At 40.2% G+C, this 18,022-nt stretch overlaps 1 protein-coding gene across 1 annotated transcript in view; it reads right to left on the reverse strand.

Annotated features, from left to right (window-relative positions):
• SEMA5A (semaphorin 5A) overlaps positions 1 to 18,022 on the reverse strand; it is a 441,285-nt gene that overhangs the window by 151,877 nt on the left and 271,386 nt on the right. Inside the window, exons 6-7 of the mRNA XM_045847790.1 lie at positions 9,271 to 9,333; positions 695 to 793 (exon numbers count right to left, since the gene is read on the reverse strand). Of these exons, the coding sequence (XP_045703746.1) occupies positions 695 to 793; positions 9,271 to 9,333 (162 nt within the window). The remainder of the gene's footprint in view (positions 1 to 694; positions 794 to 9,270; positions 9,334 to 18,022) is intronic.

An 18,022-nucleotide genomic window follows, 5' to 3' on the forward strand; every position in this document is an offset into this window, starting at 1 on the left:
GTAATGATACAGCTGCTTTGCCGGGAGTTCCAGTTGTTTGTTTCCTTGCGTTAAAGTTCTGACATGCTTCTTATCCAGTACGTAATATCTTTGTTTGTTTGGATTGTGATTTTAGGCCACTTTAATACTTAAAAGTATGTCCAGAGTAAAGCAGAATTAATAAAAAAATATGTTTATGATTAATGTTTAGAGTCACTGGTGGGGAAAAACTGATAGAAATAGTTTAGAATTCTATTTAAATTTAATTATATAAACTGTGGTTATTTCCAGTTCTTTATTTAATTAAGAGTTGGGATTAGGAATAAATCAATACATCAAATATTTATTCGATTTGATGAAAGATGTATTTTGAATTAAAGAGTAACTCATTGGAGAACAGAAGTCCAAAAAGACATGAATGTTTTGGCCCTGGCTGGTGTGGCTCAGCGGACTATGTGCTGGTCTGCAAACCAAAGGGTCACTGGTTCGATTCCCAGTCAGAGCACATGCCGGGGTTGCAGGCCAGGGCTTCAGTAGGGGGTGCTCAAGAGGCAACCACACAATGATGTTTCTCTCCCTGTCTTTCTCCCTCCCTTCCCCTCTCTAAAAATAAAATAAATAAATAAAATCTTTTTTAAAAAGACACTAGTGTTTTAATTGAAGGTTTGGATTTTCCTGGTATTAAGTTTTGTCAACTCTCAACATGAAGCCATACCGTGCGGTTGGTGCAGACAGGTGTGAAAGCATTGGTCCCACAGGTAAACAACCGGTTGCCACCCACCAAAAGCACCCGGATGTAGTTCTGACACTCATTCTGAAAAAAAAAAAAATCACAATATATTAATAGCACCTCAGCCCAAAGGGAATGCTGACTCTAAATCCAATCTGTCTAGCTAATAAATTAAATGTTAATTGACCACTAATAAAAGAAAGCCTCTCAGAAATTGAGCAAAACAAAACAACAAAACTATTAAATAATCTGACTATTTGCATGCTTATTCAATACAGGATACTATGTTCAATTAAAATCTCAAAGCATGTGCCTTCTTTTCATGACCAGGGTTTCATTTTGAATTACATTTGATATCAATCCAAACCCAAAATTGCCCTTGCCAGCTGTTAGGAAAGGAAATAACAGGTACATATCCAATGCTCCTCATCAAACAGCATCTTGGGAAACTTCCTCGGGGCTTTGAGAAAACACTGTGAATGCTCCTCCAAATGTGAAGGGCACGTGTGAAACTTCACAAACTGGAGTAGGTTTCACATTAAGTTCTCACACGGCATTACATACAAAGCAAAACTCTTAACATGTTTGGCTCTTTGATGGACAAGTAACACAGAGAGGATGCTGAAACGTGTGGGAGGAAAGCCCACGCTGAGGGATGACCCAGCGCTGATATTTCTTGCAGTTGCAAAGCATTCCTAGAAAACCTGGGGCACAGTCACAGGCGTGCATGGACATTGCACAAGCATCTACTGATGGGATACTCTTTGGTAGGCACTGGGCTGAGGGTCGCAATCTAAGGCTCTTCAAAGAAAAATTGAAATACAGGCCCAGAGCAATTACTTTACAGTTGTCCGCAGAAGAGCAGCGTATTATTAACTACAGAGGGGAGGGGCAGCAAAGAGATGTAGGAAGGCTTCTCAGAGGAGGTGACACCTCACATGAATTTTAAAGGAGGAATAGACTTCACCAGGGCTTCTGGGAACAGGTGTTATTTGATACTTGCAGAATTTTACTGAACAAAAGAGGGGAAAAGATGCCCAGGCAGGGGGAAGGACTGTGCCACGGCACCCTGGCTAGAAAAGTCCTGGTGCTTCCATTGTGTACAGAGGAGGCAGCCCAGGTTGGGAAGCCGGATACAAGCCAGGTGTGCCAGGTGGATGAGTTTGCATTTTATTTTGATTGTGTGTTGTTACTGCATGAAGTTCTGACCTGATCCAATGATTGTGATGATAGGACGACTGGGGAATCAATGGGGAAGCTAAAGTGGAGGTAAGGAGATGGCAGTTCAGAGACAGTTAAGGAAACCATGTCCTGATTCAGTTCATCCTCATCCGGCACCTGGACCAGGTGGGAGTGTGAAAAGGCAAAACCAGGGCCCAGCAAATTAACAGGATGTGGGCACTGACCAACCAGCTGGACCCAGAAGATGACACGATGGCTTGAACCACACATTGTCCAAGGCCAGGGAAATCTGCACTTACGGGCTTGGCAGTGCTCTTTCAACCAAAGAGAATCCCAGCCTCCATGAAATGTTGATCTGCCATGACTCAGGCTGCTGTATGGCCTGGCTGTGATGAGGAAAAGAGCTAAGCTCCCCCTGGCTGGCGTAGCTCAGTGGATTGAGTGCGGGCTGCGAACCAAAGCATCACAGGTTTGATTCCCAGTCAGGGCACATGCCTGGGTTGCAGGCATGGCCCCCAGCAACCGCACATTGATGTTTCTCTCTCTCTCTCCCTATCTCCCCCTCCCTTCCCTCTCTGGAAGTGAATAAATAAAATGTTAAAAAAACCTTACGTCTTAAAAAAAAGAGCTAATGCAAATGTAATGTGAAATATCAAGGGTAAATAAGTCTTTTAATACCAATCCTAGCAATAAGAGTAACATACATTATCATTGGATGACAATCTGAAGACACTCTGAGGAAAGAAAACCACAGGGTGAGAGATCTAAGATAACTATCAGAATAATTAAGAAAGGAGTGTAAACAGTGGACAGTAAATTGGGTGACAAGCGTGCACCAGATGGGGAGGTATGTTTTGTTCTGTTCTGTTTTGTTTTTATGACTGCGGAGAGGGGAGGAGAGTTCTAGAGAAAAAGAATAAACCAAGACTTCGGAGAACCATATGGGCATCATTTCCTGGACTCCTGGGAGCACACAGAGAGCACAGGAGGGGTCGCCACCTCAGGGAGCAGGAGGGCACAGAGTTTGCAAACGCAGGATCAAGGCAAGGAGGAAAACAGAAAGCCCAAGCTTGTCCGAGGGACAGTGCAAAGGGACACCCTGGAGAACAGAGGGCCGAGAGGGCCTGACACATCAATAGCTAAAACGGACACAAAAATGACACTATAATAAGAATAAGATGGAGAATTCCACACAGTGGAGACAGGTGGGGGTTTCGTTTGATTTCTGATGCTGCTTTGAGAAGTCTTTCAGGAATGAATCAAAATGTACAGAACTATTTGTTTGTTATTTTGAAGCAAGAGACTGACACAAGATAGAAATGTACTAGAGGCAGTCTCTGTTAACTATGAACAAAGTGAAGGGCAAGTTATTCCAAGAGAATCTGTTGAGCTTGAAAAGGTGTGATCTCAAGGCTGAATTCTGGTGAAGAGTACGCAAGTGCCTGTGATTGATTATGGGAAGGCAAACAATCAAGATAACAAAAAGTCATGCTTATCTTAATCTCCCCAAAGACAAAGTGAAAATAAGACTTTAGGTCATTAACATTCCTGAAGGCTCATCACACACTTGAGGAAGGACTAGAAAGGTGTTAGGGAATGGAATGTAATAGCCAGGATGCAGACCTGTGCCAGGAAAGCAGCACAAATCCAACTGGTCATTTATTTTAAATCTTGGAAAAAGGTAAATGAAGAAAAAACTATTATTTCAATTAGCCCAGAGTGTGGATTTGTTTTTGTTTTGTTTTGTTTAAAGAGGCATGTTCTAGCAATCAGGACCACTTGAGAATACACCGGGCAGCTCCGCTACCTGCGGAGGGCCGTGTGCCTGTGTGGGCTGCCCCCAACTCAGTAAATGCGTAGGGAGGAAGGAGGTAAATGTCAGGAACCAGGACGCTCTGACACGGAGGTTTGTGCAGCCCTTTTCTAAAAGGATGGAGGAGGACCCAACCCTATGAAACCAAGACTTGCTTATGATAAATGGGACCTAAGGAGCATTAGTCATGTTCTGGATGAGTCCAGCATGCGAGGTCGGATGGAACAGGGTGCCCGACAAGGGAAACCTTTGGAGGCAGGTGGTATTTTGCTTCCTCTTAACTGTCAAAAACTGAACTCATTTGCTCAAAGGTGCCACGCAGCTCATCTCAGACCTTTCCTCTTCTTACTCACTGAGAAGTTCTCTTAGGTTTAACTGACAAACCACCTGGACTCATTCTAGAAGCAGTCAGTGTGAATCCTGAGTAAAGAAATACAGGTAAAATAATAACTTCTTGGGCTTTTATTTTCAAGAGAGATAGGAGCAAGTTCAAACAAAACAAAATGTAAACACATAGAAAATGGGAGAAAATGGAAGTAGCAAAAAAGCTAAGATAAATTTAGGAATGAAAGAAAATAGTCTGTGTGCCATGCTTTGTAATAATTAGTCTCATTCTGGTGGTGACCGTAAGACCCAAATTCTACAGAAAATCTCCTGGCACCCTTTGTAAGTCTTTTCTACAAATGTGGCCTTCACATGGGTTAGCTGAACTTGACAGAAGGAATGCATGGAGAAATCCTGTTTTAAAATACAGACATAATATAGAAGGTCCTTTTAGAGATTCTGTTGTAGGTTTCACTTGTAAATAGCTTATCTAAATGCCTCTGAATTTTTTTCTTATCAAAGAATTTTTTTCTTTATCCTATCTTCAAAACGGATGAAGGGGATTTAGTGAACTCTGGTTTTCCAAGAAGTCATGATACTCATTTCCAAGGCCACTAGCAACCTGCCACCACGTGGCTTCTGTTGTTGATAATGAGATGCATCCATCTACATTCCGATAATACCACTTGGACATGAAAATGACCCATGTGTGCCTGCGCTCTCGCAGGCTGGTCAACCTGTCCTTGACTTTGAAAAGCAATTCTTATTTGAATTGATAGCCGAGATGCACAGTTGCTGACTCACTGAAGGCTTTCAGATGAGACTGGCCAAGATTCACTTGGTCTCAAGGATATAAGTAAGGTCTGACCCCAGAAGAGAAAACATATATTTTAGGACCATTTTCTTAATGAATTAACTGGTTTTGCCTTATAGCATTTCATCATTTTCCTTTCAAACAGTTATGTTCTGCTTGAACAAAGACTGTAATTGTGTAGAAAGATTAACTGTAAACAAGGTAGATGCCTCAGCAATACCCAGCCATCACCAAACCCATCAATTTTAGGGACGAGGGAGGAAGGAGGAGAGAGGAGGGCCGGAAGCCTGACAGCCTTTATGTTAATCACAGCGCTCCCACTGAAAACAGTGTGTCTGTCTCTTAATGATGCATTTGTGAGTACCCAAGGAGACCGTCCGAGGAGCAATTCAGGGTAATTGCATGTACCTTTTCAGTTCAATGCACACCAACTGAAGTCATGATTACAAGGTGGATCTCGAAAAACCATATGATCCAATCAGATATGTGTGTGTGTGTGTTTAATATTATAAATGTATATACATAGGTGGGCAAAAGTAGGTTTCAATTCAACTTCCTCAGGAGGCAGTGGGGCTAACCCAAGAAGGTCACTGAAATTCAGGTTTGTTTACTGATTTTCGAAGACTACAAGAATGTGTAACTAATGAAGGCCAGCTATTTGAGCACTTACAAGATTGTGCCTAAGTGAACTGTGCCATTGTGGCATTCTTTTGAGTTAATACAGCTATTGTAGCCCTGGCCTAGTAGCTCAGTTGGTTAAGTATTGTCCTAATAACACCAAGGCTGTGGTTTGATCCCTAGTCAGGGCACATACAAGGATCAACCAATGAATGCATGAATAAATGGAAAACAAACTGATGTTTCTCTCTCACTCTCTTTTTTTATCAATAAGTAAACACATAATTTAAAAAACTAGTGTAATAATCATAACCTGCATGTCTTTTTCCATAGGAACAACTATCAACCTACTTTTGCCCTCCCCTGAATATAGATATATTATTATATCTCTCTATATATTATTATATCTCTATTTATATGTTTATACATATAGAGATATAGCTATGTACATATACATACATATATTAAAACTACATTATGTTATATAGTACATGGTGCATTAATAAATTAAAATGTAGTTTATATATTTATATTTATATAATGCAACTATTTTTGATGAAACTGACTCCATGGGAAACTTGTTTGGGAACCTCCATATAAAAACATATTCGGTATACATAATCTAATCTAAAGAATCCTCAGTTTTGAAGCAATTAGATGGGATAAAGGCAGAACTGATTAGGTCATAGCTTTCCAGGTACGGGCAACTTAGGTGAAGATGTCACGTTTCAACGCTGAGGCCACCAGGACCCCAGCAGGGTGCTGTCGTGTTTTCCCCTCTCACTTGAGTGGAGCTTCACTCTTTTCTTGCGAAGTCTGACCACTCGGGAGCAGGACCCCGGGACACAGCAGGAGGGACAATACACAGAGCCCTGGATCCTAATCAAAACTCTCCCACTAACTGCAAAATAATTCTAGGAACTTGGTGTTAAACATACTGAGATGAAGTCAGGAACAAGAACCTTTTGAAAACTATAAAGTGCAACACACACACAAAGTAGCTCTTTCATTCCCTTAATAACCAGTTGTGTTTCCTTTGTCAAGTTCCTAAAGGTCACGGAGGGAAGGGCTTTGGCTCAGACATCATAACCCCACACAGACAAGGGGTGCTTGTTAGGTCACCAGAGAATTGACTATTCATGTTTAAAATAATATTTGTGTAAAAGATATTTAAATAGTTCTCAAAGCCGAATTCTATAATGGCATTCAAAAAGGACTAAACACAACAGATTTTATTATAAAAGTTTTTGGAATTCATAAAAACAGATTTTCCCCCTTTAACAATACAGGGGATGTTTAAGCCATTGCAGCGAAGTCACCCCCTCTCTCCAAAGTGCGCTGGAAATTGTGTAAATAAAACAGAGCCCAAACCTCAGGAAGAAGCAGCAGTTTCAGCACCTCACTTCTTTTCTAAAGGGGCCCAAATCAAAGATTTGGTGACATTTTTCTTCACCCTGACTCTCTACATTGTCACCGGAGCGGACTACGCATGAAACGACGCTGGTTCAGTCCCAGCGATCCGGTTCCCAGGGAAACGGGAGGAAATGTGTCATCTTCCTTCTCCCCAGCTCTGCAGGCGGCCGAGGCAGGTTCTCACCAGCACAGCGAGTGGGCGCGGGCCATGGCGCCCGCCCTCGGCCGCCCCTCACCCTCTCTCCACATTCCTGGCTCTGCAGTAAAACGCATTGTGTGGAGCAGCATAGGCCACTTTTCTTAGCATACAAAAAAACCCACTTCAGTCAAAATGGCTGGCATTTTTCTCATTTTTGAGATGTCACATTTTGCACTGTTCTTTTTATTTTAGGGAGAAGGGAAACTTTGTGATTCTTTGTCAATCCTCACAATACTACCGCACAAAGAAAGATGTGAAGCAGTTGAATTCTCATTTCTCAAGTCATGGCTACAAAGAAAAATCTGATGTTCACTCCCCACCGACTGATGTTATACGTTCATCAAATGGACTCCGGGAATGTTTTCTGGTTTGGTCCCTGGCATAGTCAGAACAGGGAAACTTGGGGTGTCTGAACTCTGAATTCCGGGCTTAGCCAGTGGGCAGGGGGTGCTTGGCCTGGCTGCAGCTTTTCACTGGGTCAGGACTGCTTCCTGCCCTTCTACGCCACAGGGGCTAGGTTCGGGTCCTCAGCGGACGGTTCCTGAGTCCCACGCCACATTCAGAAAAAAACAGATGCTAAATAAATGCTAAAAAGGAGTGAGGTCATCAGACAGTGCCCTGGGACCCTGAAAGGCACTGATGTCATCAGGCAAAGGGGAGGATGTTGGCCTTCGGACCGTGGAAAGAAAGGCTGAAGCTTTTGCTCAGGGAATCTTGCTAATACAAAGCAAGGCGATTTTTTCCACCGCAGCCCCAGGTGAATCTGGTTCCCCATGGTACATCCCTCCGCACAGTGGTCTTATTTGAAGAATCCCTGTGCTGGAGCAAGTGAGGAACAAAAGCACAACAACACATCTGCCATGTTAAGATGTGTAACTATTACAGGGCAGAGAAAGAAAACATCTTTTCAAAAGGCTTATACAAAATCTATACAACCTCAGGAAGGTTATTGAGGTAAATAAATTTATTACATACTTATTTATTTTCAGGGGTATTTTAGGAGACAGTGTTCTGATTCTTTGTAACCTGGTGCTACCTTTAATCTCCTTGTGTCTTTGTTCCTCCCATGATTTATTCCAGAGGCAATTTCTGGGGTTAGCGATCTTTTGATAAATAGCTTTTCTTTTTCTTTGTCTCCAAGTGCTTCCCACACTAAGACTGTATTTTCTTCTTCCTCCTCTTCCTTCTTCTTAGTTCTTTATTCAGCTTTGGGAAACGCAATGACTGTGTTTTCTGAGACTCACCTATGTGTCTGCCCCTCAAAACTGTTGAGTTTAAAGAGAGAGACAGGAAGTGAAGTTGCGTAAAATTAAGTGCAGGACAGTCTTTCACAGGTATAGGAGGTGTGAGGATGCTTTCCCAGCAACCTCCGTTTGCCCCGTCTTTTGTCCTTGGACCACCTTTGGTGGAGAGCCCTCTTTGCTGCTCTTTGTGAAGCAACTTTCTTCTGCAGCCCCACGTGTGATTCACGCGGGACAGCCCTCGCTCCAATAAAGTGAGATGATCTCTCGGAATGAGGCATAACGAGCCTCAGGGCCAGTGGCAGAATTTCGTCAAGGTCACCCAGGATCACTCTCTCAGGAACACAAGAGTTTCTGAGTCGTCATAAGCCTCTTTTCAAGCCAGCCAACTGTGTGAAGCTCTCCAGCCACGGACACAGTGGCTCAAGACACGCATTTCCAGGCTATCATACAGTCTGTTCTTTCCTTAGGAACCTGGGAGGGGGAGGCGTACGCATAGACTTTCTGTGGGAAGAATGCTTCTTTTAAAAATAGATGAAGACAAATTATAAAGAAATCTCAACTCATTTTTGTGCCATTATTTTAGACATAATATAGTTAGTTACTTTTCTGGAGTTAGCTGTAAGGCACAATCAGGGAAAATTAAAATATTATTTTAAAAATTCAGGCCTATATTATTCTAAATGATATCATAACTAATTAATCTCATAGCTTAGTCTAAAGACTGAGAGTGCAAATTAGATCTGATCTTATGTTCTAAATCCCCTTTTGGAAACTAATTCAATGATAAAACCTAGAGAATTTACTGGATATATATATATATGTGTGTGTGTACATATATTTAAAATCTTGCTCTTTTTTTACATAGCACCATAATTAGGAATAGCCTTCACATCCACACACTTTATGTTTCATCCTTCAGAGAGCTGCCGACCGCCAGGGCCGGGTCCTCCTTACCTCGGACTTGCCCTTACTGTAACAGGCCTTCTTGGTTGCTTCATCACACTCCCACTCCACAGCCTGCAGGAAAGACCAAAAGGACAGCAATTATTCTGGTTCTGATTGAATACAAGGGGAAAAAAAATAAGACACCAGTAACCAGATTAGAAAATGTGGGAGCACAATACACCAATATTTTTAAACTAACATAGAATTTAAACTCAGTACATAAAATGCAGTCACAGGGGCTGAGATTGGGCTTTAGAATGGAAGCATTTTAAGGGATTTCCCCACCTAAGAACTGTGTTTAAGCAGCAGTCACGTGATATCTAGGTGTGGTCACTGTGAGAGAGGCTTGTCCCAAGAGGTGGTGACTAGCGCACAGTTGCAGACACCGTCACTTCAGTGATGTCACAGAGTAAACCCGGAGTGTGCTTCAAGGAGAAGCCTGGCTGCAGAAGGGTCCACATGCCCATTTAGACATTTACGTGACATTTATTTTAATAAGATGCCATCTACCAATATTCGTAGATCATGCAACAAGAATGATCTTGCTTATTATTACTGCCAAGATACACATATAAATGGTGAGCAGTCAATAAAATAAGTAGCTCTTGCAAAAAGCTCATCTGCTGGTCCCCCCACTCCGATACCAGTAATGTTCATACTGTTAGTAGTTCTCACTAAATATGTAGAGCCCCAACCGTTAAATACTTTCCCCCAGACTTTCCAAACCTAACCGGTGCTGATCAGCTGGATGTGGGTACTTACACATGGGAGGCTAACCCACAAATGGAGCCTGCGATTGGTTCAGTAACAGAGCTCACTTCACAGGAGGAAATGATGCTCGCAGACATCAATGATCTATGCTGAGACTGTGATTCATTTTTTGAACAAATTTACCCATGTAAGTTGTCTATCTTTTCTATTACTGTATGGAATGTGGACTATTATGGGGTAAAAATGTTTTCTCCAGCTGTACATGTTATTACAGTTATGTCCTATCTTATTTTAGAGTAAATTTCTGAAGAATTCAGAATTTCTCAAGAACTGGCTAAATCATTATCAGCAAAAAATTTTAAACAGAGGACATTTTTTGTTAATTTGCGCTAATGTTAAATAATAAACTACGTCAGCCAAAAATGAACTGTGTAATATTACAAAGAATAACGGCTTCACTCTTACTTTTAGAAAGATTTTTCTTCTAACTCTCCAAAACTTAGGAGAATAATAAAGTCATTCTAACACCATTATCTAATTTCTACTTATCCTCCGAAGAAAGCGACATGACAAAGATTAAAACATGAAACAATGCATCGTGTATAACTTATCTAACTTGGCAAACCTGAGTCCGTAAGAAAAGTATTCTGGAGAGAACACTTGAGCGCCTTTCAAACAGAAACAAAACTACAACTGTTTCCCCTCCCACAGGCTTGGAGATGTTTGTCAGTGTCAACATCTGATAAGAGAATTTAATTCTTTCTGTGATGTTTTCCTGTTCATGAGGTTTAATGGCAACAATAAAGTCACAGTTAATCAGCATCTCATGCAAACAAATGACTTGAATTCCATGGTACAATGACAAATATTTTCATGAAAAGTGATGGCACTTCTAGAGAAGAGATAAGAGCTTCACAAACAGTTTCATAACTGTCTATCTCCATGAAACACAGATAAAACAAATGCATTGCTGTCATTCTCAGTAGATGTTTCCTTTCTCAGATCTCTTTATAAAAGCTCACTCTTGTTTTTATTTAAATAAAGATATCCATGCTTTTACCCTTACTTAAACTCAAAACAGAGTTGATTCATTATGATATATTCTTTTAGCAAAGAAGACCTTATTATAAACGCAATTTTGTACCACCAAGAGGATTTAGTGTTATACATCACAAAGAGAAATTAATTTCTATACAGTGAAATGTTTGAAAGAAAGAGGTATTTTATAATGGCCCTTTGTGGTCTAGCGATTTTTTTGAAAGTTGAATAGTAACACTTTCTTCAGTAAACACAAGAGCTACGAGGAGCAAGGTTAGTTCCAGGGTTACGAGAAGAATATTTATTAAGTGCATAAAATGGCTCAGATTCTGTTGAAATGGCAAACAAACAGCTCCCCAAGTCCACCTAATTCCCCCAAGTCCACCTAATTCCCAATTATCCTTTGCATTTTCCAGATAAATATCAGTCAGCAACTAAAAGGGGGAAGGAATAGGAAAAAGAATGTGAGAGATTTTCAAAAATATTTCATTACTTTATTCAGTTGACTAAGAAAAGAGCAACTGTTTATGGGAAGAACAGAAAACAGGACAAATCTTACAGATTCTTCTGAAGGCAGTTTGTGAAAGTATCAAAATGTACTTTCTTAGGTATTTTCATTACAGTATTACCAGCTTTCCAACAATATTCAAATCCAGAATTAAAGACTGTGATTGTATAGCTTTTTCTGTTGACTCACTTTTTACCTGAATAAAGGATGGAATGAAAGGAAATTATATTAACAGTGGGATTGAAAACCCTATTATAAGGCTGGACAGATGTTATGAGAGATTACAGAATTTGAAAAAGAATGTAGCGGGACAACGTGTCTTTTCCAAGCTGGCCTAAAATTGGAGGTTCCGGATTAATCCCACAGTGTCTTTTATTCCTTCAGTGAGCTACACTTCACCCATTTGACCATTGTGAGGAAAAACAAATAAAAAAACCCCACTTTCCTTAGAGGGAACTATGAATGTCAATGGAACTCTCCTGTAGGAGATCTTAGTTCTCGAAGTTACACATTATTTTGTATAAAATTAGATTATGTCATAACTTTTTGGTCATAACTTTTTTCATTCCACAAGATTGGTTCTCATCAGTTAAAACTTTAAATCAAGCCTTCTCGCTGTCTCTGCACTAGAGATTCTTGGTTATCCTTTCATGTATCATAGTCTTGGAACAAATCCCACTACCAATTTGTGAAGCCATCTTTCTCACCTACCCACGCCTGGCTTTATGACAGTCAGAACGGAAAGGTACACATTCTTCCTTCTACATTCCAGAGCACAACACTAATGATCTAATTTCCTGGGTCTCTGGGTTGTTTTAATCTTTAATTTTTGCCGTCTCCCATCTTTTTCCATTGTACCAGAGCCCAGTAGAGAAAAGGAATCAATTCCCTATTCCATTCTGCATTTATTCTTCATTATATTTTTGAACAGCAGACATGCAGCAGTAATACTGCCATTATTTGGCTGTACACAGTAAGCAAAGGGTTGAAACACCTATTTTTTAAAAGATGTGAAGATTCCTGCTTGTGGTGCATTTTTGTCTGTACATACCTACAAATAACATCTGTGCTCTTCAGCTACTTACAAGAGTTTTCCTTTATGCACACATATTCATTCTCTTCCATGCAATAAATATTCAGTGGGCACCTAACAAGTGCAAGGCTTTGTGCTAGTGACCAATGGAAGGAAAAATTGACATATCGATAACATTGGCACACATTGGATATTAGCTTATAACAAAATACTAGTGCCTTCCATCAGTCTAGACAAGATCATGAGAATGCAACAGTGTTCACGTTCATTGTTACAGTAGCCATGTTCATCTCAGATCCAGTGACAGACTGGAGCTTACTGCTTCACCAAATTTCCGGAAGTGACAGTGTGACAGACAGACCGACAAGGAGATGGAGTGGGTTTGCTGAAAGTCATTTTTTCCCTGCAGAAACCTTGAGGGTATAAGGAAGCTCCTAGTGTTTCATTACACAGTGCACACCCCACTGGCATGCACACACCCGTGCTCAGGTTATGATAAACTGAGCTGAAATCTCAGGAGTAAGTCAGACGTGGGAAAGAAAAATGATTGGCTCTTTCTATGTATGTGTTACATACATATAAGTCCACAGTTCTCAGAAGTATATAAACAAAGCTGTGTATATCGTATTCCGCAGTGAGAGAAGTTAATTAGACAGGGACCAGCAAAGGCAGATACTTTTCATAAAAATGAAGAGAACAACATTCTTAGGCAGATGGGCCACTACTCTTTCAGCAGATGGCTTTGCTAATTAGATACTGGCAAGAGATAACATTTTTTAAAAAACTAGTTTAATTACACAGTGCCAAAAATTAACAACCACCTGAGGGCTTTTTTTTTACATGTTTGTATTCATATTCTTATGTCATGTATTTCTGTGAAACACTGGAGAATGTTAAATTGTCAGGGCAATTATAAACAAATTGCCAGGGAATGTGAGGCCATACCTTTGTTCAAAATGGAAGCAGATACAAACTAGCTGGAACTTGAAATAATTGTGATTTTTATGTAACTTGAATAAAGTGTCAATCTAGTTATTCTTGAGCATAAGACATCGTCGCTAATGCCCTTTCGTGGCCACATGTGACAGGTGTGAAATGAGTGGCACTTAAGACGGCATGCTGCGTGCGCTGAGAGACATCAAGTGACTTCAGTTACTCTAGAAAGATTTGTCCAGCTTTCCTCTCCACCTTTCCTTTGTAGTGGATATTAAGTGTACTTGTTCATATTTAATATTAATTTGCCTTATACATGAGTTTATGCCCATGTCAAACAGAGGCAAGTCATGGCATTCTTATAGTGACCCCTCAGAATCAAAAAATTAAGAGGGGATTTTATATCATTTAAGTAGCATTTCTTTTATTCTCATTATACTAATATCCTCCAAAATTAGAGACATTGTAAATCATAACCTTAGAGAGTCTCATAAACATGTATTATTGTCATTTATAAATCTTATTTATTTATCTTCACCCAAGGATATATTTTCATTTCCTTTAGCGAGGAAGAGAGGTGGGGTGTGGAGAGAGAGGTATGAGAGAGAGAGAACGATAAATTGCCTTCTTGTAAGCACCCTGACCAGGGATTAAACATGCAACCTTTCAGTCTACCGGACCACATTCCAACCAACTGAGCAACACCAGCCAGGGCTGTAAACCTTATTTTAAACCCCAAGACTTTCTTCCTCATAATATTAACAAATGAAACTTACTTCAAAATCTGCACAACGGAACTCCCAATTTGTTAAAATTCTCATTGGGCCTTTTTTTTTCAACTGGGTGTTTCAAAGTGAGGGTTGTTTTTTAATTCAGTAGGTGGTATATTACATTCCTAGGGCTGTCATAAAAAAGTACCACAAATTGAATGGCTTTAAACAGTAGAAACCTATTCTCTCTCAGTTGCCAAGGCTAGAAGTCCAAAATCAGAGCGTCCACAGGTTTGGTTTCTTCTGCACTCTGCAAGGGAGAACCCACCCATGCTTCCGTCTTAGCCTCTGGCGGCTGTGGGCAATCCTCTGCAGTCCCTGGTTTTAGCCCCTCTCCAGTCTTCACCTCTGTTGTCATATGGCTTATCAGCGTGTCTCTGTCTGTCCAAATGTCCCCCTTCCTGTGAGGACACTGGTCTATAAATTAAAGCCCAACCCTAGTCCAGTATGCCTTCATCTTAACTAATTGTATCTGCAAAGACACTATTTCCAAAAAATGGTCACATTCCAAGAATCCAGGTGAACATGGATTTTGGGGAAACATGATTCAAATTCGCACAGAGAGCATGACATAAAAGTAGGAGTTTGAGGTTGACAAGTGATACCACACAAGTAGAGTCATTGCTTTGCTATAAATTAGCTGTCAGATCTTAGGCAAATTATTGATAACAATTTATTGAACTTTTGTCAAATGCTGAGTACAATGCTAAGCGCTATCTATACATTTATCCAATTTATATCTCTATAATATTATGTGGGAGACACTATAATAACTTTGGATGACAACATTGGCTAATAAAGCAAAAGCCAAAAAAATAGAAAGTAGGGGTACCAAGATTTGAACTGTAACTTGTACCCAAAGCCTGTGCTCTGAAACACTCTCCGATCACTGAAATTCAAACTGTACACCTCTCATTACTGATTGTCACAGTTTGTTTTATTTCCTCATAACTTACAAAACTATATAACTAAATCAGAGACAATGGTGCATGCCTAAGTTTAAAGCTATTGGCATTCAGTAAATATTCACTAATCATAAAAAGTATTGATTCCCCTATATAGAGTGTATTCATTTTTAAAGTCTCTGGATACAACCATGATCTTAGTATTGATTTTAGAGAAGAAAGGATTCATCTAATGGAAGTATAGAGTCAACAATTGTGTGGCCAAGGTAAAATGTAAGAATCTTGGGTTGGTTTTGTGAAATTAAACATCTTGAATATGAAAAGACAGTTCTATGTAGCAACAATGTTGTGCTTTCAGAATGAATCTTGAAGTGTCTGTCATCTTTCCCTTTTCTGCCATGGCCCACCAGCCCCATCCACACCTCGATCAATCTGGAGTATAAACCAAAGCCATCTGCAATATTCGGCCATATCCAGCTACTTTCTGTCTGTCTCATTTCTAGAGCCCCCCACCCCGACACTCTGTTTTGGGAGACACGGATCCCACGGTGTGATCCTCAGACCATGCAGACGTGTTCCATGTGGCCTGTGCACCAGCCAGCCCCACTTCTGGAACACTCTCCTCCCAGTGATACCCACTGAGCTAACACCCATGCCCCCTGCGTGTCTTTGCTCATGTATTATCCCTCCAAAGAAGCCTTTATGACTAAGTGTGCAAAACCACATCTGTTTCTTCAATCCTCAAAAAGAGGCAAGTTACATTTGGGCAGCATCTTGCCCTCTTGGTTCACTTATGTGTCCCCAGAATCTAGAACAGTGTTTCACACACAAGAGCTCAATAGACAATTATTGAATACTAAATGACTGAATACAGAATGCTCTATATACACAACCTTGGAACCAATTCCAGGGTGTCCCCAGAGGACCTCCCATGCACGGGTGAGCCCACCACGTGCTGCACGTCTGACGTGAACACCCCACAAGGACTCCTCATCCAAACACCCGACTGGGCCCCAAAGTGTGAAGAGAAAGAACGGAGGTGGCTTCTCTCTAAAGAGAGATAGGAAGGACTAGGGACAGCCACACTTTTTTTTTTTAGCCATAGACTGGTTTCTTTAAGTAAATTCTTATGCACAATTTCTTTTAAGTAAGGTAACTATGGCATTTACTAAAGTCATGTTTCAAGTGTAAGATGATCACATTAAATCATTAAAAAAGGCAAAGACAAGTGACTGCTGAGTCACAGTGCTCTCAGTATTCAATTATTTCTACATTTTGCTCTGTTGCCTAATTTTGAAATAATACTGATTATATAAATAAAGTAGTAATAAATAAGGCCACCTTTGAAATTCAGTTGTTTTGGAATATAATCAGAAATGACATCAGACACTTTATCCCATGCTCCACAATAAACCAAGTAATCCAGGTAATATTATAATAAAAATTAATTCACTAAAGATTTCCAATGTGTTTATAATTGTATATATGGTCTACACTGGTATAAGTCCTATTTTAAATAATAGAACTAAAACACATAAAACATATAAAATCCATGAGCACCTCTAGAATCCTGAGATTCCAGAAAACATATTTGACAAATCACCTTTTTAAGGGACCAGGTGTGTCTGATAAGCAATTTAAAAGGCTTGGAATGGACCTGTGGGTGGAGAAATCAAAATAAGGTAGGATGGATTGTAATAACTCTATCCTGAATATGGATATGCACCACTGGGATGATTTTATGAAAAAAATGCATCAGAAAGGAGCCCGATATTAAAGGATAATGTTTGAAATAATTTTCAATGATAATTGTCAGACATTGAGCCTTCAAACAACTGTTGTACAGCAAAAATGTTGCCATTAATGAGAGTGATGCTGGAAGGTAAGGCTAGTAGGAAGGTGAGCTGCTCCTGGATTCAAAGAAATCACTTTCATGGATCCAAAATGGACTGGTTTGAAAAGTCGCTTATTGTCCAATCGGTTAGGCTAAATGTAACGAAAACATTCAATTACTAGAGGAAAACTATTTCAACATAAATTTCTGAAAGAATTGAACTGGTGACTTTTTGCTCTTCAGGATGACACCCAACCAATTCAAAGTCAACCAAATACGGGATAAAAGTGTTAAAGTGTTGACTTCTCAAGGACTTGCCTAACTTAGTATTTCCCAAAAATGTTTCATGGGAAAATGATTGCTTCTAATGCCATATTTTCTCTTTTTTAGAGCATACAATTACATAGACGATGCCTTTCAAACATCACAGTATCTGTAATGTTCAACAGAAATCGTGATGTTTTCTAGAAGCTAAAATTAGACATTTAATTTTTAGCTGATGTAACAACCATGCTGCACATGCAAAGGGATACCCCAAAAGGAGTAAGCTGATTACAGAATGTGGTAGGAAGTATCAGACTGAGCTTAAGACTATTTGAAGACTTTATGGGACAAAGATATAAGGTCTTGCTAAATAAATAAATAAGGGAAGAAGGGAGGGAGGGAGGGAGGGAGGGAGGGAGGGAGGGAGGGAAGGAAAGGAAGGAAGGAAGGAAGGAAGGAAGGAAGGAAGGAAGGAAGGAAGGAAGGAAGGAAGGAAGGAAGGAAGAAGGAAGAGAGAGGAGAAGAGAAGAGAAGAGAAGAGAAGAGAAGAGAAGAGAAGAGAAGAGAAGAGAAGAGAAGAGCAGAGAAGAGAAGAGAAGAGAAAAAGGGAAGGGAAGGGAGAAGGAAGAAAGGAAGGAAGGCAGGCAGGCAGGCAGGCAGGAAGGAGGGAGAGAGGGAGGGAGGGGAAAGAAAGAAAGAAAGAAAAAGAAAGAAAGAAAGAAAGAAAGAAAGAAAGAAAGAAAGAAGGAAGGAAGGAAGGAAGGA

The sequence above is a fragment of the Phyllostomus hastatus genome, unplaced genomic scaffold, assembly GCF_019186645.2.
Source record: "Phyllostomus hastatus isolate PE091 unplaced genomic scaffold, TTU_PhHast_1.1 phas_contig_58, whole genome shotgun sequence".
Lineage (NCBI taxonomy): Eukaryota > Metazoa > Chordata > Mammalia > Chiroptera > Phyllostomidae > Phyllostomus > Phyllostomus hastatus.